At 33.6% G+C, this 24148-nt stretch overlaps 1 protein-coding gene across 10 annotated transcripts in view; it reads right to left on the minus strand.

The window, feature by feature from the left end:
- Window positions 1-24148, minus strand: part of LOC124354363 (epsin-2) — a 113263-nt gene that overhangs the window by 22617 nt on the left and 66498 nt on the right. For 8 of the 10 annotated variants that reach the window (XM_046804760.1, XM_046804759.1, XM_046804753.1 and 5 more), the window contains 5 exons: window positions 23304-23324; window positions 18523-18664; window positions 17626-17658; window positions 13012-13108; window positions 9687-9902 (listed from right to left, as the gene is read on the minus strand). In XM_046804760.1, the coding sequence (XP_046660716.1) occupies window positions 9687-9902; window positions 13012-13108; window positions 17626-17658; window positions 18523-18664; window positions 23304-23324 (509 nt within the window). The remainder of the gene's footprint in view (window positions 1-9686; window positions 9903-13011; window positions 13109-17625; window positions 17659-18522; window positions 18665-23303; window positions 23325-24148) is intronic. The other 2 variants (XM_046804756.1, XM_046804758.1) reach the window with 2 other exon arrangements.

Genomic DNA, 24148 nt, shown 5'->3' on the forward strand with positions numbered 1-24148 from the left:
GATGATACGCGGTGGACTGCTGTCAATGAGCAGAATGATCCTGGTTTTGACCATAATTTTGGGTTTTTTGAAAAACCTGGACCAAAGCACTGTCCACCTCGTGATGCTAAGCCTATAGAATATTTTTTCTTATTTTTTTCAATAAACCTTTTGACAAAATTTGTAGTTGAGACAAATAGGTATGCCCATCAGTTTATTGCCTCACATGCACACTTGTTTTCTCCTCGTTCTAGAGCTCGAGAGTGGAGACCTGTCACTGTACCTGAAATGAGAGCTTTCACAGCTGTGATATTGAATATGGGGCTCAACAGAAAGCCTAATATTCAGAGCTACTGGGCAACTTCTGAATCACAACACTCTCCTTGGTACGGGAAAATGTTTGGTAGGGCAAGATTTGAAAGTATAGTACAATTTTTCCACATGGTGGACAACAGCAAATTGGCTAAGGCTGGAGAACCAGGATATGATCCGTGTGCCAAATGTTCACCCTTACTTGAAACAGTGAACAGATTGTTTAGATTACATTACAACCCGCACCGTGAGTTGTCAGTGGATGAAAGTTTGGTGGGAACAAAATCACGATCACAGTTATTGCAATATTTACCAAACAAACACCACCATAAGTGGGGTGTGAAATTATGGATGCTCTGTGATTCAGTAAGTAGATATTGCTTGGCATTTTTTTGTTACAAAGGGTCAAAAGTTACTGGTAAGAAAACCACAGGTTTGGCGTTCAAGGTTGTACAAAAACTGCTGAAAATTGGTCAATACTTGAACAAAGGTTATCATTTGTTCATAGATAACTTCTTCACAAGTATACCACTGGCAACCTACTTGTATGATAAATCAACTTTTGTTACTGGAACTGTAAGGAAAAACAGAAAAGGCATTCCTCCTCAATTGAAAGATAAGTTCAATGTAGGGGAAAAAAAGTACATTAGAAATAATAGCCTTCTATTCTTAGGCTACAGAGAAAAGAAGAGTCAAAAAAAACCCTGTACTTCTGCTGTCGACTAAACACACAGCTAAGTCAATCCAAAAGGTAGGAAAAAAAAGAAATGAGGATGATCGTGTGAAGGAAGTCCCAGAAATGATAGACTCGTATAACCACTTTATGGGTGGTGTCGACGGTTCTGACCAGATGATGTACTGCTATCTAGATGAGAGGCGAACATTGAAGTATTGGAAAAAAGTTACATTCAATATTTTTGCTAGAATGATATTGAATGCATACATCATATACTCCGAGAATACTTCAGGAAAAGTCCTCTCTAGATATAACTTTACAGTAGCAATTATTGAAGACTTGGCTAAGCAATGGCTCGCAGAAAAAAATGCTGGTCGTCTTCATGCGGATGGTGGTGATGGACCAAATGCTAATCTTCCTATTGGTATACGAAGTTTACCAGGGAAACAAGAGAGGAACTGTTGTGTATGCAGCCCAATCAGCACTAAAGCAGGAGGGAAGAGAAAGAAAAGCAGAACAATATGTACAAGGTGTGGCAAAGGACTTCATGGCCTGTGCATAAATAAACATGTTTGCTAAAATAAACGGACCATTTTTGTAAATAGTATTACTTTATTGTTATTCTTTTTTATGCTTTGTTATGTTTTATGACAATTTTTATTGTGTTTTTGGCCACATAATCTAGTACAGCAGAATTTAGTAGGTAACACCTTTGTGATGTAACTTTCCTATTGGTTGAACTAAAACAGTTTGTGAAAAGAACTATATATTTGTGAACTTTTCTGTGAGTATTTTGTGAACATTTCTTGTTCAGTTTATTTGTTCAATGCAGTCACATCAATACTATTCATGATGGAGAGGAAGAATTTGAATAATTGTATGATTTGTGCTCTAAAAAGTAAATATTCAATCATTTGACAAATAACTCACTATTTGGGAAAATTGTCGGAATTTACAAAACTGCCTACAAAATTTTTATTTATAGAGGTAAGCTTATGAAATTTTATGTGCATGTTAACAATTATGTAAGGAATCTAGAAATAATAATGGTTTATATAGTGTCAATGCAATTTTATTGAGTTATAACAGCTGAAAGTTAACTTTTGTAAAAATTTTTACAAAAACTTTTTTTTTATAATTGAAAAAAGGTATTAAAAATAAGGTAATTACAATTATATATTTTTTTACAATATAAAATTTTATGAGAAATAAAACAAAACCAAAATTATAACTCTATCTGCTAAAATAAAAAAGTTACAATTTTTTAACAAAACCTTTACAAAATTGATAAAAAGGGCTCCGAGGTTTTCGCCAGTACTTGTTCAATAGAGGCCCGAGTTTTTGGCAGTGACCAAAAATTTTACTCTCGAGTGCAAAGGGTTAAGACAAGAAGTTGAGAAACCTCTCAATACAATTATTCCAAATGACCTTTGCACTTGCTTCCGAAGTGACAGGATATTTAGGATGGAGACGGTTGGGGATAGAGGCCACCTCCTGTTGAGAACCATGAGAAGAGATAACAGCACTACATCTCAGTTGTCACCTTGAAAAACAGCTCTGCACCAGCCTATCCAGTCAAAATAGGCAATTGTAGCACATCCTTAGATTCAAGCTAGACTGCTTTTGATACTAGAACTGGACTCACATTGGAGGAGCAAACTGTCGGAAGCAAGTATCGCAAGATAATTTGCTCCTATAATTTTGTCCAACTTTTGTATACCGTATGCCCATTCGTATGCATGGCACAAGCAAATAGTGCCTTTGTCGAGACCACATGAGCGCCTTTCTATGGATGTCAGGTCGTGAGGCATTTCAAACAGTGTCGGATGCCTAAGTCAAATTTTATGTCTCATGACAACCATCGAACGCAAAAGGTCCGCCCATCGCATACAACAACCAATTAACCTAACCTTACTTTATTCACTTGCATTTTATGTTTGTGTTGTTTTATAAAGTGTATTCCTTTCAAAATGTCAGAAGAATTTATTGACAAATGTGGACAAACTTTTAGTAATAGTAGAGTCAAAGATAGAGCTATACAATCATTGCATCCAGGATAAAACATATCCAACATTTTGACAAACTGCGATTTTAGGGCTGTCATGTCCCTTCGGAAGGAAGGGGAAGCCAGCTTTAAACCAGCCTCCCCAGTCAGAGCAGACAGGGGGTGGCACGTCCTTATGTCTAGGCTAGCAAGAATCTTTGTCTCTTATGGAACACCAGCAACTCCAAAGGTCATCTGCCACAAGAGACTTGACATATCGAACTACCTTTGAATCTCGGTTAGTGATGGACATCCATAAGGTTGCTCAGATTTACGTGACATTGGGTTTTCTCTATGCCCACTGTGAGTTCAGCTAGAAGGTATAAACCAACCAGAAGTAAACCCTCCTAGGGGTGGCATGGCCTTAAAATGGATAGCAATTATTTAAAAAAATGTTACATCTCAATCAACTTTTAAGACTATTATTTATGAACAACACTTAGACGAAGATTACCCATATATCACAACGTAACTCCAAATATTCCTTACTCTTCCAGTCTCTGGCGATTCAGAGGAGAGCAAGCTGAAGTTAATTAAACATTATTTAAGAAGCACTATGAAACAGATTTCTAATTATAAGTATTGTACCAATTGAACATCAACGAGCATTCAAACTTCATTTGACATAGGTAATCAATATATATATATATAATTTCAATAAACATTGAATCGCAAAAAGTACTTGCTCCGCCGGGAGTCGAACCCAGATCTCTCACTTGCCGGGTGAATGTGCTACCATTACACCACAGAGCGCTTACTTTTTCCGATTCAATTATTTTGTATTTGGCCGTATCTGTCACATATGCGTTTTAAATAAGCAAACTAACATATGATCGGAAGACCAAATACCTGTCAAACGACTTTTATTTTCATTAAATTGTATAAATGGCAATAGCCTTATTTAATTTCAATAAACATTGAATCGCAAAAAGTACTTGCTCCGCCGGGAGTCGAACCCGGATCTCTCACTTGCCGGGTGAATGTGCTACCATTACACCATAGAGCACTTACTTTTTCCATTATTTATATATATATATATATATATATATATATATATATATATATATGCAGCCAAAATTCTGAAAAAATCAAGTTGTACTAAGTTAAAAAATAATATTAATTCTTTTTTTTTACGTGATAGTTTATTGTAAAGTTTTAATGCAGGGTTTAGTGTATTTAAAACAAAATTTATCTCTTTTGTTTATAAAACCACTAGTAAATTGTCTTAACTGAAAGTAAGTATTTGGCCATTAATTCTGTTCGTTATGAATATTTTGATAATATTATGTATAATTGTCCGAATATATAATTATGGTAACAACAAAATGTATTAATTCTTAAAAATGACTTAATTTAACTGCAGGTATAAAAAATACTTTTTTTTGTTTCTCCTGACCACATCAACATTTTGTAATTTTTTAAATGCACTCATTTAACTGCAGATATAAAAAGATGCATATATAAATTGTTTTGGTTTGTCCTCATCTTTCTAATAAACAAGTTATAAACTATACCACGATTATAATATTAATAATTACTCTAGGATTATTTAAAAGCAGCATACAAGTAAATCTTTAAATGGACAGAGTTGATTGGTGGGAAAGGACAGCAATTTCAGGATTTGCCCCCTCTGAAAAAATACATAGCTGTGGTGCTGCAGGTAACTGTTGGTAAAATTATGATTTTTTTACCCTTTTACTGTCTTTTTAGATTTTCCTATATTTTAAGTTTTCCTATATAGATTGGTGATGGATGTTTTTATAATATAACAAACAATGAACAGTTGCCTTCATTTTATTTGATAACAAGGTGATCTTGAGAACTAAAGTCCTACCTGTAGTAGAGAAAATTAAGTAGAATGATTACCCAATCTAGACAACCGTTCAGAATCCTTGAAGGTAGAGTTGGCAGAACTACTACAAGTGGGATTTTTCTTCAGTAAGGTAGGAGTAAAACACAAATGACCTCTAAGGTTACACTGAACTTTCTTTCCTCCGAATTCAATACAATATAATACAATGGACAGACAAACAATTGAATATGTTGTGTGTGATTATATGCTGGATGATAACGTCGGCACAAAACATAAATGCATTAGATCTGATGCTTTAGTTAAGATCTGTATCAAAAACATCATCCATCCTCTAACTCTAATCTGCCTTGTAATGATTTTGGAAATTTTGAAGGCTCTTTTCAATGAACGATAGTCAAGAAATGAAAGATTTATTACTATTTATACATTTTAGTTGAACCTACACTGTTTATAGCGAAAACTGATGTATCACTTAAATCTGGGTAACCCTTTGGATGCCCAGGAATAGCACATCACTAACCGCAAATATCGAGATATTGGGGTAGATCAATATGTCAAGTCTACTGTAGAAGGATATTGGAGATGTTTGAGTCTGGCTCTGTACGTTGAGCAGTTTAGCCTCTTGCTGATAACCTCAGCAGCGATAAGGTTGTGTGTGTATAGTCTTGGCAGTGTCGTCAGTTTGTGGTATCTGCAAACGAGACATCTCAGCTGAAGAGATCGATTTGTGCGTAAGGTGTGTTGGTGGATTCGAGAACTTGTTTCATGCTCTGTGTGTAAAGAACGATTTAGAGGGTAAAAAAAACACGTTCTCATCGAGATTGGAAGTGCAAAGAATGAATGAAAACTTGGATGAACGATTGGACTTGTAACAAATGAAGTAATTAAACTAAATGAGAAAGTTAGAGCGTCAGAACAATATTCTAAAAAGAACAACATTGAAATCAGAGGTCTTCCAGTCATCCCGCAAGGAGAATGTTGTCGAGCTCGTCAAAGACGTCGGAACAGCCCTAGGGATGGAGATCGACAAAAAGGACATCTCAGTTGCTCACAGAGTACAGACATTCTGGAAGGATCGCCACCCTCCACTTATTGTCCAGTTCATCAGCAGATTGACCCGGGACAACATTATTGGCAAGTTCAGGGATATGAAAAAGATGACAGCTCAAGATGTCAACGTGTTCTTTTCAAAAAACAGTATGTACGTAAACGAGCATCTATCTCCGGACAATAAGGTATTCCTGTCAAACTTAAAAGCCAAGTGTAAAGAAATAGAATATACCAATGCATGTAGGAAAGGCAAGTTCTTTGTGTGGAAGTGCCAGGGTGAGAAGTATAAAAAAGTTGGCAGTTATGATGAACTAAACAAGCTTCAGTAGTTTTTTGTTAACGTGTTAGTCTTAAAAAACAAATAGTTTTCTACAGATCTGTCTTTATATTTACTTTATATTTTTCAATCACCATAATTTCCTTAACTTCCATTAGGCTATGTCAAATAGATATTAATGTTTTTTTCAATCCCCAAAATAACACTGATTATCTGAATTTCGTTCACATCAATATTAGAAATATGCTGAAAAGATTTTATAGATTAATCGCGGAAATAAATAACATAAATGGGGAAATACATTTTATAATAATTAGTGAAATTTGGATAGGTTCTGACAAAATTAATTTATATAAAGAACATACCAGGATATAAGTGGTTTGCTCAGTGCAATGATACATACAGATCGGGTGGTATTATCTGTTATGTAGAAAATAGTATATAATGTAGTAGATTAGAAATAGATATGACTTCAGCCGATGCCTTATTGTTGAATATTACTATCAATAAACGCTATTTTAAATTGTTTTGTTTGTTTAGGTTCCAATACACTTCTGAAAATTTGTTTATTAGTGAGTTAGCTGAAATAATCTAAAATATGCATAGTAATGTGGTTTATATTGGGGACATAAATGTGAATATTCTTGATAGTAAACCAATTGTGAATGGTTATCTAAACTTACTTAATAATCATGGTTTCATATAATTAATAAACACACCTACTAGAATTACTGTTATGTCTGCAATTTGTATAGATCATATTTTTGTTAGAAGCCTGAATTCCTTTAAAAGTGCAGTTTTTGATCACTGTATTACAGATCATTGTATTTTGGGACTTGTTTACAACAATGTATACAACCAATCATCTAAACAATGTGTATAATCAATCACCTAATGTAAATACTTTAACTAACAAGAATAATGACAATCTTCAAGTCGATTATAATTTAGTTAAAGAGAAACTGAAGGTCATTAATTGGGACATAGTCTACAACGATAATAATGTAAATAGTTGTTATTGTAAATTTAATGATATTCTTTGTACGATTGTAGCTTTAAGTTGTAAAAAGATACGCAGGGGAATTAAATTACAGAAATCCAAATAATTGAGTCCATGGATAACCTGATATTTTTAATGGTATTAAGAGGCTTTACAAGATTAGTAAACGAAGATTGTATTACACAGCATTTAAAAATTATTTCATTAAGTTTTGTACCGATTTAAATCAGAAAATTGCTTTTGTAAAAAAACAATATTATTCTAAATTATTATTAGACTATAACAAAGATTATCTGGCAGTGGAAAATAATAAATAGTTTGACAGGTCAAGTCTAGGACAAAAATATTGACAATATTGAATTGGCTGATGGTACTATTGTAAGAGATCCCTACGTTATCGCGGAGGAGACTACCTTATCCTTACACCTTACCTTATTTACCTTTGGACAAATGACTACCTTATCTCAGTACAGTCTGATCATCCTAGTACAGTCCTGACTGCGAACCTACCTTTTTTATTGCACCAACTACAGAGAATGAAACAAAGTCTGTTGTGAGAAGTCTAAAAAATAAAAGATCTACTGGATATGATAATATTTCTGCGAAACTATTAACATTTATTGTTGATGATGTAGTGCCAGTACTCACTTATATTATCAATAACAGTTTTAGTCAGGGTATATTTCCAGAAAGCCTAAAATTGAGTTCTGTTGTACCAATTCTTAAAAGTAAAACTTCTTCAAAATTGGACAATATACGTCCAATTAGTTTACTTTCAATTTTTTCAAAATTATTTGAAAAACTAATGGTTATAAGATTACATAGATATTCAAACAAAATAAATTTTCTTATTAGTAACCAATTTGGATTTGTAAAGGGTAAATAAACCAAAGATGCTTTATTAAATGTTACAAATAAAAACATTTTGTTAACAAGTAATTATTTGGCTTACTTTGCAGCAAGACATTGTCTATTTGAGTACTGTGATGTCATAAGGTGTAAGGTACTTCAATAGAGTTCCGTAGTCTTTTTATATATAATACATATTGCTTCTTATCATAGTTTATTGGTATTTATTAGTATTTATTGTAAATTATATTTATGTATGTTTTTGTGGTGTATAATTTATTTGTTTTGTTTATTGTATATAATTTATTTTCTAAATTGTAATATTGCATAAATACTTTTAGTAGATACCCAAATGGTGGGTCAAACTAATCTAAGATGCTAGACTCTCGTAAATATGTATTTATTGTTTTTTCAATTTACTAACTGGCCACACTACTTGTAAAGTGGTCAGTCAATTTCCAAAAATGATAATGTTTACAATTAATTGGAAATAAATTCATTTATTTATTCAGTTGGTGGGGCTCCTTAAGTGTTAAAGGCAAGGGGTCCTTAACCCCAACCTTACCCATCCAGAATATCCTGTCACTCTGGAATCAGTGTAAAGGTCCTTTTAGGAATTTCTCAGCTTCTTGTCCTAAGAAAAAAAAGGGATGAGGGGGACAGAATCCCCGCTAAACCCAAAACATGATAAAAAATATGTATAAAAGCAGTAAAACTTGTTTGAAATACAGCAGTGAAATGTTTTGACTTTGAATTAGGTCTACCGAATTTATTTAAATTTTGAATTATTCAATACCACTGATATGGTATATTCTTTAATCAGATTCATGCCTCCAAAGCCTTAGTTATGCCACTGCTGTTACCCATGAGTAATATTCCTGAATGCACTTTGCAATGCAATGTAGGCTTTTGTTGCACCTTTCCCCAATAAATAGCTTTTTTTCAACACAGGGAAAGAGACAAGAGCCTCCGCACGTAGTCCTGAAAGGGCCTTTGCACCTCCCTTACTTAAGTTTTTGGCCTAATCACATATTGTTGATAATAAAATTTGATCAAAGAACATTTTTAAGTAAATATTATTCAAATAGCAGGACTTCCTGTGATATACAGTCAAACACTGATATACAGTATTATGCTTGCCTATGATATTTCAATCTTTTCATACAGGTGAAAAGATTGTGTTTTAGCAGTTCATTCTCTACTGACTCTGCAAAATACTGCTATCCATTAGTATACCTGAATAATAAAGGTAAGAAAGTTTAACATGGCTAGTTATGAGACTTTCAGTACACTGCTAATAACAATATGGTTATAATAGAGAGCTACTACCACTGGCAATTAGTAAACAATCAGGCAAGACTTCATTTATAGACTTAATTATATGTTTAAAGTATTATTATAGACATTAAAACATAAAATTTTTGTTTACAAATTATCTTCTTTTTAAAACCTTCACTGCGACACGATTTCTGTACCAACTGTAGGCAAGCAGGGATACCGCTGGTATATGCCCACCACTTTCAATGTGTTAAACAAACGATTTCTGCAATTTCAACTATTGCCATTATAGAAAATGAGCGTGGGTTACTTGCAGTTCAAGTATGACTTGGTTCATGTAGAACCAGTTTTATAAGTACTAATAGATTTTACTAATTTTATTCTATTGCACATCATGCCATGACTCACCAGTAGGATTGTTGTTGACGCTATTGCTATCGCTGACGGCTCTCTCACGATTCAGTATCTGGTCAAACTCGTCGAGGTCACTGAGTGGTGTAGCGGCAGGCAGAGAGGGAGCAGGGCTAGCCGAGTGAGCGGGAGATGGTTCTGTAGCTGGGCTCCAAGGGTCATTGAGGGGTTGTCTCACAGCGGGAGGCGGGGGGGACACAGCTCTCCAAGGGTCTGTGGGCAGTATAATTACAGTCCTCTACTGTGCTTCAGTTTTGGGTAAAAACACACGAGTTCACAGGTTTTAAGAATCAGGAAGATAAGAAATGAATATTATACTTGAGAATATGCATGGATTCAGAGGAAATATCAGTCAAATTCTCAGTATTGCTGGTTATTTTGAAGGATAGAATACAGAAAATACGGCTTCCTAAAACTTGATTTCTAATTTTAAAAAGTTGAAAAATACCTCTTTCAAACTTACAAACATAGCCTACTTCATGTTACTGACATGACAGCACTTATGTTACGCATTGGGTAGTTGGATAGTTTGAGTTGAGTCTGCTAATACTTGATCAATTGTGACATCTTATCTTATAAATAAAAATGCATAGCTAAATGTGTTGCTAAGTGCTAATTTCAAGAATGGCTGGACCAATTTGGCTAATTCATTTGTTGAAAAATCCGTTTAAAGCCAAAGAACGTTTACATGAAGAGAAATATTAGAAAAGCTTCCATAACACTTTAGAATTTGGTAAAATAATGATAATATTTTTATTTAATAGTGAAAATTTAACTGATAATAAACATCTGTTGACTCTAATAAACTTTCTTTACTGTTCCCGTTGAAGTTCTTCAAAGAAACTGAAATATTTCCTTACATTTTAATTTTATAAAATATTAAGTAGACAGAACTTGATCAGTAGTGTAATGCAGATATTGAAGACAAAGTTACTGTATAAATTTCCAGATTGCGCCACTAATGAATTTAAAAACATGTAATGCATTGGCAATATTTTTTTAAAGTTTGTTTTTGGAAATACCATTTAAACAATATTGTAAAACTCATCTTAATGAGCAAAGCTGTGATTGTTTACACATGAGATACACAAACACACCTTGCACATGTTCTCTTCAATGACATTGTGATATGACATTTTTATAGTGGCTTAAGGAAACACAGGGAAATGAAAACTAACATTCCTCAATGAATTATTCTTATCCAGACTGCAATTTGAAAAACAGCAAGACTTCTGTGACTCAAAACCTGTTATAAACTATTTTATTTTGATATGTTGCATGAATTTAATAAGAATTTTCTTCATTTAGTGGGGGTAGATGTTTTAAAACTAAAGTAGGCTTATTAGTCCTATGTATGTACAGGGTGCAAAGTGGCAGAGTCTTCATACTCCAACACATGAGCCAAATCAGTCCACACAGTCATACAATCACAGCCACCTTCTCTCATCATCTTAGTGCTGTACTTCTTTGCACATCTGGGGACTGTCTGATCCACTTCTTGGCTTCTCATTACTAACTCAAGATACCCTTAAGCCCCCCAGTATCCTGGGGAGGATCTGAGGATTAAACCATCAAAAACAAGTATAATAACCTTCAGAAAAAGGAATTTCCAACTTGTTCAATCTGTTCTGGAAGTACTGGAATAAAATATTCTGATGTAGTTAAGTATCTAGGAGTAGTTTTAGACAAAACGCTTACATGGAATCCTCATATCAAAAAACATTAAATCCAAAGCTACAAAGGCTCTTGGGGCCTGCTAAGACTCTTTGGATATAAATGGGGACTAAAACCTATAATAATACATTGGAAGCCATAATAAAACTAATGGTCACACATGCAGCTCTTGGATGGTGTCAATAAGTAGAACGAAAAAAACAACAGCCAAGAGTCTTCAAAGGTTTGCTTGCTTAAGCATTACTGGGGAAATGAGCTACTGTTCGACTCTAGCACTTGAAGCGATACTGGGATACACTCCTCTGGGACATGAGCTGAAGAAGACGGCCGCACTAAGTGCAATGAAGTTTCTGAGTAAAGAGGTGATCAAGCCTACTTCCTCAGAAGGACACATTGTAATAACACAGGAATTCCCTGAGGCAAAAATGATAACATACGTTTATGAGAGTATGGTTAAGAAATACTCCTTTGAAAAACCATATCTCGTCTCTATTACTGTAAAATGGAGTAAAAAGGAGGCTTACCCAACTAAAGGTGTTCTGAAGTATTACACCGATAGATCACGCCTAGACTCTAGGGCAAGGTATGGAGCATATGGGCCAAGAGCAAAATTAGCAATACCCTTGGGAAAACACACCACTATCTTCCAAGTGGAAGTAATGCCTACAGAACCATGCACCAGAAGGTTCATACAAATGACGCCAATCGGAGCCGAATATTTAATACTTTCAGACAGTCAGACAACGTTAAAGACACCTGACGCCTGCTCTTTTGACTTAAAAGCAGTGTGGAAATGTAAGAATGCACTAGTGGAACTGTGTATAAACATAAATATTGAACAAAAAAAAACATAAAACAATGATTTTTGTATGCATATGTATGTAATACCTCCTTCCTACCTGACGAAGAGGATGGATTCCAATCCTCGAAATGTTGTGTAACATATAATGATGGTAAATGTCCGAAATCCTGTTATCATTTCATTTTGACGTCTGAACTTGGGACTGAATCAACTACAGTCCTACACATGCAAATCATGATATATGACTCAGGTACAATTCTGATCCTCTTAACTATGATTACTAATATAATGTGTACCTGATGTATGCCTACTTACATTTAAAAAATGACAGGATTCTTATCATAAGCGCTTTTACTAAGGTGCTCTAGGACTTATTTTTATAAAGACTTTGATTTTGAAAACTGTGTGCAAAGTTGCGGGTATCAGCTAGTACAAAAATAGAAATGTAACACAATAGTATAATACTGCAAAAATGATACCTGCTTATGAGTGGCCCATATACATTACACGATGCTGGATTAACAAATCATAGAAAACTAAATGAAATTGTGGTTTATTAAGATTGAGTATAATATTCCATTGTAAATAGAAAAATTTTTAAGAAATCAATTCTTACATAAGTTAGAAATCTGATTTTAAAACTATACCTATTTCTGATTATATAAAAAATCTGTATAATATGTTGCATTTGCTCTTTATCTAAATTAGATGTGTTATTTTGAAATTCTTCCTGACAATTTTGAGTTTTCTGTATTTGTCTTGAAACCTCTTGAGTATGTTTAATTTCTGTAGCTTACACAAATGAATACCCTTGAGATGTATCTGCTTATGTAGGATTGTACTGACCGGGTTTCGGAGGCAGAGGCTGCGATGTGGAGGCTGGAGTCCAGGGATCGTTGATACTCGGGAGACTAGAGGTGCTCGTAGCACTCCAAGGGTCCGTCTGGCAGAGAAAATAATAACAAAGAGATGTACAAGGGTCATCACATATAAAATAGATTACTTTTCCACAGCTGATATATACATATACAGAGTGAGTTTTATGTCCTGGCACACCTAGATATAATTTAAACGGCCCGAGATATCTATGTGAAACCTTGACCCTACCTATTATAACATATTTTTTTTAATTTTTCAAGTTGTTGAAAATTTTGCCCCCCTTTTCTAAAGGGGGGCAACTAAAAATTTTTAAATACAAACCCCTATCATGTGACCCCTCATTTTAAAGGGAATAAAAAAAGAAATCCAATAATCCAAACTAGAGGTCTCTACGTTAATTTTAACAGATTTTATGACAAATTTGCAATTGAGTAAAAGGGGGGTAAAGGGGGGCAACTAAACATTTTCAAATACAAACCCCTATCATGTGACCCCTCATTTTAAAGGGAATAAAAAAATAAATCCAATAATCCAAACTAGAGGTCTCTACGTTTATTTTCACAGATTTTATGACAAATTTACAATAATAAAATCAGGAACTGTCTTGTCTTGTTTATCGTAACATGAGTCAACACTAACACAAATTCTAAAACCAGTTACCTGTTTTAATGTAGCAGGTGTTCAAACTGTTCACCTTCGGCTGTTTGACAGTGTGCTAGACATGTGTAAAAACTTGAGACATGATAGGGGTTTGTATTTGAAAATGTTTAGTTGCCCCCCTTTACTCAATTGTAAATTTGTCATAAAATCTGTTAAAATAAACGTAGAGACCTCTAGTTTGCATTATTGGATTATATATATAGAAAAGTGAGCTTGGAGAACTAAAGTATTCATCTTCAAACCTAGACATGTATTATTTAACAATAAAAACAACTGTAAGTACAAAAGAAGATATATTGCTTTGTCGAACACTGACTTCTATAAGTGTGACGTTATTTAAGTTCGCTGTTGGAAAACCTTAATTTTTTTACACCATAGCCAATATTATTATAAACTTTACACAATGTTACACAGCTATTTTCTACAACTTTTTTATACAATAACCATAACACGCTTAAATTGGGGGGATGTTCCATGGAGAGTCTTGGTCATCTTAAATAGCCTAAAATATGCATATAATTTTGCACTGTTGTAACTACTGATACAACCATCTACTAATAAAGGACACAAGGTGAAGGTCTGGACAAATATAAACTGCCTTTTCGTTCTCCTTGCTCACATTTATTTGTTATTTACCAAGAAACTTTTTATATTATCTATCCGACTATCATTTGGAACAGGAAATTAAAAAAAAAACTGCTCAAAGTACAGTACTAATTACTGAACAAACAACTTTTAAAGTTAAAACCAACAAATTTAACTTTTCAATCTAACATAATATTATTGAATACTGTTCAAAAGTCTAAATGTAGCTAGAATAAAGTAAGACATATTAATAGAAGAGAATATAAAATTTATATATTATTCCATTTAATGCAAATACCAGAACTAAAAATATTATACATATAGCTATGCTGAAGAAAGTCTCTCACTTACAGTAAACATATAAAGACACATAATACATGAATATAAATAAACTCAGTGAGATTGCACTGTTGGAGAAAGATGTTAACATTATTACTCAGGTTTGTATGCAGGGCTAGATGTTAAGGCATATAAAGAAGTAATTAAACTAATTACTAATATTTATTACACCACACTTTACCTAAGACAGATATACTATTTTCCGTGTGCTGGTTTATACTAAGAGAAATATTACTTGGAGACAAGATATTATACTAGATTAGACAAGTGAATAAAGAAATATAAAACATGTTAATATTGGAATTGGCTAAGTTTATTGTATATTGTTAAACAAGAAGAAATCAAACTGAACACCAAACATTTACCACATTGTAAGTACTACACAAAAATACAGTTTAATGGTAATTACTATTTTAAAACAACTCTTTTGAATAATCTAAAAGGGGATGTTCAAAAGTTCTGGAATAATGAGGCACTGAATGGAAATTATAACACGAATTACTTCTGCTATGTAAGCACTGCACAAAATGTTCTTAGCTCTCTGTAGTCAGTGGAAAGGTTTATGAAAGTTGTACTTAGTCACAGACATTTTTTATAACGTTTCACATTATCTTTTTCCATTATGGTGTAAGAGAACAATGCACAGTGACACTGCTGAAACTGATGAGATGTTAAAGACAGCTTATTCAGTGTGCGCTGCACGAAATTCAACAACACAAATGGATTTTTTTGCTTCAGAAGATGAAATGTCAAATAATGGCATTCTAGCCTTCTAAGAATTTCTAAAATTGGTGAAGAAATTTAAACACTTACTGCAATTTTGCTTCGAATTACATGGTGTACTGTCTAAAAGATTAGTATGTGATCTGGAATTTGTCTGAAAGCAGATGAGTGAATGTTGTCATGGCAAAATATATGCCGCTCTCACAACCACATCAGTGCACTGATGTTTATCAGAAAATTACAGTAATTCCTTGTGTCAATTTTCAGAAGATGAACGGATAACAATTTGACAACATGGAGGAAGTGAAAGATTTTGTAAATCACCATAGCAAAAATGGGAACATGAAAATGCTTTCACAAAGACATCCTGTGATTAGAAGGCTCTGGGCATCGAATAATTTCAGCAAATCTAGACTTATAGAGAAGAACGTCCGACAGATTACTAATTAAAGAACTTTTAAATATCCTCTTGTATCTCACACATTTCTTAGGTTGAAGACACACTTTGAGGTATTCACCGATTTGGTGGCCGTGGCAACAAACCAACAATGTATTTTACAGTAATAACTTGTAATGGATTTTTGAAATAATATAACTTGTTAATTAATTCATGCTTTAAAAAACTTAAATGCACATTTCACATGTTATTATGAGTCAAGTACAGAACAATATTGAAAAAGTATAAAAGTTTTACAAAATGTATGATATCAATTTATTCTTACTAATTTTTATCTATTTCATGTTTCTTTTAGTAAAAATTTAAATGTAGGAATTTATCCAGACACTCAAGAGTTTCTATAATTGTAAACAATTAATTGAAAATGGTCACTCTGAAGGTTTTGAGATACCGACAGAGAGTGCATACTGCAATAATGACATCATTCTTATCTGATTGCTTGTCACCTACCGGTACCAGACAGCAACGTGAGTCAATCAGTGTACTTGTGTCGTCTGTTCAAAAAAATTTAGGTAAATTTTATGAAGTCATAGAGTTATCAAGAGGGCATTTTCAAACTATAATTTTAGTCAGTTTATCTCTAGGGGGGTCTGTTAAATGTATCAAAATTCTCTTGTTCTGAAGCACCATCCCGTGCTACAGCTTTTAGGAGGTATTCAGAATTTCAAAATGATCGTAATTTTCTTCCAGGTGACGAACTTTCAGGAAGGCCGCATTCCGCTGTGACACACGAAAACATGGAATGGGTACATGCTATGGTCAGCCAGCAGACCTTCCAACTGCTTATTATTGGTGGTCATCCAAATTGTCAAAACCTTCCACTTGTAATGAGGTGTACATACCATTTTATGATGGTCCAGCTTGAGGGGAGAGTTGCATATGTGTGTTTGAAGATGGGCCATCCTCCACAATGGTCAAGAAACAACGATTGGCGAAGAAATTAATATACACGGTTTTCTTCAGGAATACGGAACTGGTGAAGGTTATTAAACTTTGGGTATAGAGGACTGACACAGTAAGTTGGTACACTAAATAGTGCTTGCCAGATGTTTGTCAGGAACCGAACAATGAGGGTTTAATTTTGCACCACGACAATGCCTTTTCTCACACTGCTGCAAAAACTTGGAGTTTTTGGCCAAAAATACATGATGGAGCAGCCCTTGATTCACGCAATCTCGTTATGTGTGACTTCTGGTTATTCTTCAATCTGAAGAAACATGTGCTCGGTCATCGCTTTTCTTTGGAAGCCATAATTGGTGATGAGATTTGTACACATTATAAATCAATTACAAAATAAATGCTGGAGGGGATTACTTTGATCATGACTAACGTTTGGTAAGTCTAGAACAAAAACTCTTCATTACTCAAAACTTTCAAGAGTGAACCTTGTATTAAGTTAATTTAATAAAAATTAAAATTATTCTAATATTTCTTGAGTTTGAAAACATACTAAATTAATTATACCTAAATTTTACTATAAAATTTACATTTTAATAACTGAAAACACTTGACTTTTCCAAGGTGTGAAAATACTGAATGAGATAAGTAAGATCCCGTTCTGGAGCTGATTTCTGGTGCTATGTCAACAGCTATTGATGATGAAGACAAGTAGCTGATTTTGATGAATAGGCCTATCTGCAGCAAGGGAATGATAATTTATGTACATTGTGGCAAATTTAATCGGTGAAAACTACCAAAGTTGGTCTTCATTCAAAGATTTTACAGTTCACAAATCTACTGAGGTTATCAAAGGCCAAACAAAATAATATGGGTGAGAATAACAGATTTAATAAGCAAAACCCAAACAAAAATCTTACCAAATCCCAATTAGTATACATGATGTCCAAAGTCTGAACATGCAAAAGAAATCAAAACCTCAATATCACATAATAAGTAAAACATCTCAATAACAACAATTTTTTTTACCATCATAACGAAAAATAATATTTTTATGAATTATGTAAACTTAAAATTATTGTCAAAATCTTTATTTTAAACTAGTTTACAATTCCTGTACAATAATTTACCTTCAGTTGATGGTTTTATTTTTAACAGAATGATTATAGCTGTCTATCCTCATGTTTACATTTTTGGCTAAACAATAGTTTGAGGCACACAACAAAATAATTAATAATGTAAATCTGCCTGAAAACTATACGGTTTGGTTTTGTAACGATTTGCAATGTTACACTACACACTTAAAGTGCAGGCAAAATTATATCTGTATACAAGGATTTAATTCATTAATTTCATATCTTGAAAATTAAACATTTCTAAAAATTCTACAACCAAAAATAAGAGTGTAAAAATAGTTGAAGCTGAACAATGTTTTTTGGGGGTGAACATTCAAGGTTGTTTCACTACAGCTTCTTAACTGTGAACGAAACTATAGTAATTTTTAAATTAGGTTAAACAGTTTCTTTTAAATATTATCATAGAATGACTTTTTCAGCAAACTTCAATATCAAATATCCTGATTTTCATTATTACAACTTTAAGTAAGTCTTGGTATTGTTTATATGTTTGATGAAAAGATTTTAAAGCAAGACCAGCAAATAAATGAAAGCTAAGTGAAGAAATTACTTGTTACTTCGTCCTGTAATATTTAAAACCAAAATTACACAAACATGGAATTATTCAAATGGTAATCTGAGAAAGATAGCAATGATACATTGACGACTTGACTGCATACATGATAAAAGTAATTATCTTACCTGGGGCCTGACGGGGGCAGGCTGAGGAGCTGGCATGCCCCAGGGATCCAAGGTAGGGGCCGGAGGGCTTGTGGCTCCTAGGTTTACATCTAACAGGTCCAACATGTGACTCGATGTTGTCTCCCTAGGCGGCTGCTGCTGCCTACAACAGTAAAACACATCACTATACTGAATCTATCTTAAGCATACTCTCAAGTACATTTACAAAAGACACACACACTTAGTGTAAATTAAGTCCTGATACACCTGGATATATTCAAAACTGATTGCGATATCAATGTAAAAACTTCACCATCTATATATATAAAAATGAAACTGTTCGTGTGTAACAGCATCACTCACAAACGGCTGGACGGATTCGCCTAATTTTTTTAAAAATTTGTTCGTCTTGATCTGTAGAAGGTTATAGGATACTTTTTATCCCTTTCCCGATTCAGGATTCCGCCCCACTGGTTACAGAAATACCCGTAAGAAATGCATTGCAGCAAACATATGTTATTAAGTGAAAGAGTCTTTTCAAATTTTTAATCAGCTGTTCTTTGTAAACATATATAATGCGACAAAAAATTGTTGTTATTTTTGACAGTAACTAAGTAAACATAAATATTTTTGACGTTTCTATGTAAACAAACATTTTTTGACATTTACAACGTGTCAATAGCATTTTTGTGCGTCCAAATAATACAACTAATAACGTTGTTTACCAAAACGCATTAAAATAAACAAAAAACTTTTATAATAGATTTTATGATATGCTACGATGTATTAGTAGAGCAATAAATTAATTGGAAAAACGTATAATAAAATTAGTATTTCTTTTCGATGCTTGATTGATGTAGCCCTCTCTACTGCCACGCGAGCGGAGCCGCGGGTTTAGGCTAGTACTTATTAAAATACTTTTTGAAAGACAAAAATATCTCTCCTCTTTTTCAAAGACGGGTAGAGGAGGAGTCACTTGAACTTTTCAAATTGCAACCCCTATCTTCTGACATATCATTTGAAAGGTAAACTTAAGAGAAACACAATGACATGAACGAAACATCTCTATGCCAATCCTAATAAAAGTGTTGGGCAAATAACCCCTTACATCTAAGGGTATAAATTAAATCTGATACACTTGGATATATTCCACACAGATTGAGATATCAATGTACAACTTTCACTAGACTTATTAAATTACTTTTTTCGATTTTTTTCAGGGTAACAAAAATTTTACCCCCTTTTCAAAGGAGGGTAGTAGGAGATCAAATTTCAACCCCTATCTTGTGACATGTCATATCGAAGGTCTATCAATAGAAACACAATGACACTAAGAAAACACTTGTACGCCATTTCTGGCAAAAGTTATGGGCATATAACACAAAATAAATAATAATCTGTAGGGACAATGCCAATGTCTTGCGCATAACAACACAATACATGCGTGATACCTTTTAGTAAGACTTTGAGAAGCCCAGCTTATTTCTTTACGTAGTATCTAATGTTTCTAGTTATGCATAGTTTTGGTAAGAGGTGTCTTTTTCTAGATGGCATTACAGTGTAAGAGATTATTTGGCCATAACTTTTACTAGGATCATTGTAGAGATGTTTTGTTTATGTCATTGTGTATATATTGAATAGACCTTTAAAATGACATGTAAAAAGATAGTTATTGCAATTTAAAATTTATCCCCTTTATCTTTTGCTTCGATAGGCGGATTTCGCTGACCGTAACAACAGACAGTATCATTCACTGTACATTGACCATAAAGATAATCGATCAATAAAATTCCTCTAGAGTTTAAAAAATCACTGTATGGACTTTTCCAGCAGAGAGACAAGTTTTCTTTGGCACAGGGCAACCTTCATCTTCCACCACTCATTTCTTGCCTTTTTTTACTCGGGGGGAGGGGGGGTAGTGATATACCCACGTTTCATCATAGAAAACAATGTGCCTTCCCCCCCCTTATTGCTGAAATTGATCCAGAAGTCTTGATCTCTGACTTGACCTGTTTTTGGTTTTCAGTCAACAACCTCGGAACCCATCGAGCACTAAATTTTCTGAAACCAAGTTGATCAGTGATTATGGATTGAACACTTCCATAGCTGATATGCACTTCTGATGAAATTTCATCAATGGTTAACCGGCAATCACATTCAATAAGCTCTCGAACGACAAAATATTGTCAGCTGTAAAGCTTAAAGTCACGATATTGGCTGTCCATCATGACTTTCGTTTTCAACCCGTTCTTGCCCACCCTTGATTTCTTTCACCCATGTAAACACTTGATTCTGAAACAGTGTACTGTCCCAGACATGCTCTAAGACACATGTCATATTTTTGTGACATACCTGTTCTGAAAACTATTTTTTATGCTCATACTCAATCTCATATCTCTTATGGTGTATGTTTTATGGAGCTACTTCTTCTCAAAATCTTAATAGGATTCTCATTTTACAAAAAAAGTCATAAGAGTAATGTTAAATTTAGAACAGGACAACTCTGTTAAACAGCATTTTCAAACCTCCAAATTTTGACAATTTACAGCCTATATATTTTAGACAGGATTCTGTATGTTGAACAACAACACAATTATATGATAAGCTACATCCATATAATACAAGGAATAAAAATGATACAGTATTACCTCGCCACAAACTGGAATACTTTTAGAAAAAAACCACATACACAGGAGTAAATTTTTAAAAACATCCCTAAAAGCATTACTAATATACAAGATAAAAACAGATATAGAAAATTTTTGAAGTTTATATTGGTAAGGCTTTTTATTTCTTAGAGGAACTTTACTGTTAGTAGTATTTTAGTATTTTATCTTAATGTATTTTTTATAGGTTTTCAATTTTAATAATTCATTATCTATTTTAATCTATTGACACTATTCAATATACAGAATGTGCAAACATAAACAAAAATTGTTGTCTATTGTCTACTATCCCACGGAAACGAGTTAACAGACAGTTTAATGCCTTTATTGGTTAAAAGATTTTATGATATCCGTTCCATAACAGACAAAGGTATTCGGTCATGGCTTTGCTGATGGAAATGCTGAGCTTGAACACTAACCAAAACAGTTTCCCCACTCCTCATAAACCAAACATTTACTTTACACAACATTATCTAGGTAGGACCTCAATTCTAAGAAAAACAGCATAACTACTATTTATATTTAATTTACCCACGTAGTATGGTTTTATTAAAAAGTGCACTTAAAAATGTTGTTTTATACTTGAATAAAATATTCTGTTTGGTATTACTGAAGATAAAATGTCACTCTCTGAAGAAACGTCATTTTAATGTGATTCATTAAGGCTTAAATAAGCTATAATTATGGACCCATTATAACTTATAAGCTCAACTGCTTCTCATGAGATTGATACAGAATTCCATTAACAAGTAAAACTACCTACATTTGAACATAGATCCTAAACTTAAATAAACTGTATCAGCATTCTTCTAATTTTACATACAATTTGGCTCAATTCTTAAATGTTATGGGTATTGTCCTAATTAAATCCCAGTTCTTTGGACAAGGTTACGGCAGGAGCATTTTAGATAAAAATACAAGAAAAAGTGAATTCCCAAAATTTCTAAATATATTTTTGAGTCTGTAATTTTGCCAATGGCACAGTGTAGTGGGTACGGCGGTTATCGCAAGATAACCAGATCAAGCAACGCCGAGCTTGGCTGCTGCTTGGACAGGTGACCGCTGAGCGATCCTGTCCTTGCAAGCGGCCCGCCTGCCCGGCCATTGGTGGTGGTTCGGAAGTCACCTTTAAGCCGTTGGTCCCCAGGTTAAGTGTTAGAGAGGGCTTCTTAGCCCTAACTTCGCCTGGTAAAATAAGACATTCTTTACTTTTTTTTTACTTTTTAATTTTCAACAGTAAGTTGAAGTATCCATTATTACTACCCTGAATCTCTAATCTGACAGAAAATTTCAGCTACCTAACATTTTATGTTCTAAAAAGTGGACAACAGAACGAATCTTACAATGGATACGACGACAATGAAGAAATAGTAAATCAGCAAAATTATTGTGCATGTATGGAGCATCAGTAGTGCTGCGGTAGCGTCAGAAACAATGTTATTTACATTTTGTACTTTCCTCACATAGCACAAATACAAAATTTGTTCCAGATATTAAAACTTTTTAATACACTTTTTTCAACAAAAATGTAATTCTGCCATTGCCACATACGGTAGTAGTGGACTGTGTAATTGAGGTCCAGTACAGCAGAAGTTTCTAAGGTTGACACTAAATTGAATTTACCTAAAACTGAAAAAATATTTAAAACACATTTTATTACGAAAGGAGGACACATTATTTTATGTCCTATGCTGAAAATGTTATACAAATACTATACGTACAAGATTGTATTTTACTGTATTGGATACACACCATGCGACATAGAAGTTCATGCCATCTTAAAGGGCTGGGTTTTTACCAGTATTTCCTGTACTGCATTAAGACAACAGTAGATCAGTCTATATTCTAATATATACAATGTACAATATGGATTTTACACTCTCTTGATTGTGTTTCATTATGATTTAAAATTCATCAGCAAGCAAACTATACTACTTTAAAACCACAACAAAAAGTATTACTCCTTAATCAACAAGCTTATGAGACATGTACATGCTAAATATCTAATACTTATCCAGAGTGATTGTATAAGAATTACATTGTGACTTTTTTTACAGGTGAAAAATTACTTTTTACAATCTATTTTTCTACTTTTTAATCTGATGCATCAACATTCTGAGTATAGTTATCACTTACATCACTGCATCAATAGGAGCCCTGTGGAATTAGGATCATTTAGGAGATGAAATTGACTTAAACAGTATATTTATGTCAAGACTAGAGCTGTCATGGCAGAAGCAAGACAAACAAATATATAATCTAGGAGCCAAGAGACAATTTGCATTGTATAAACACATAATCTGATTTATGGTGTAATTGATAGAGGAATTTCCCTAAGAAAGAACATAATAATCTTTTATTGCTAGTTTTTGCTAAGTTCAAAAATATCAAAAGAGTAAAATTATCAAACAAAGAGTTGTTATCAAGATTATACTTTATAGCTTGTAGAAGCAACCATTGGGCACTTAAATAAAAGTTAAATCAGCATCAGCCAACCAAATACAGACCAACTACAAGACATGTTTTAAAAATAATAATAGTTTTCAATTTATGCCGCCGCAACGCTTAGCTAAATCTGTTGGAAAGCCACAGACACCATTACAGAATCATCTAATCAGCCTATAAATGTTTGCGTTATTTTAAAATAGAGATTCCCACCAACTGCGAAGTGTGTGCTGTAATAATTTTCCTCAGTGCTAAAGACTTCAAAGCAGCTGACATTCATCGCCAAATCAGTGATGTTTATGGTGAAAACATTATGAGTGATGGAATGGTGGGGAAAAGGGGTGGCTTCAAGATGGACACACAAACATTCACAATGAGGAGCGAAGTGGGTGACTTTCAGTAGTTACTGAAGACTCGATTAAAAAAGTGGAGTGTAAAGTGAAAGAAAACAGACGAATCACAATGTAATCCTTATTTGAAAAGTTTCCTGCTGTCTCAAAAAGTGTTCTTTATGAAATTGTGTCCGAATGTTTAAA

The sequence above is a fragment of the Homalodisca vitripennis genome, chromosome 2 (genome assembly GCF_021130785.1).
Source record: "Homalodisca vitripennis isolate AUS2020 chromosome 2, UT_GWSS_2.1, whole genome shotgun sequence".
Classification (NCBI taxonomy): Eukaryota; Metazoa; Arthropoda; class Insecta; order Hemiptera; family Cicadellidae; genus Homalodisca; species Homalodisca vitripennis.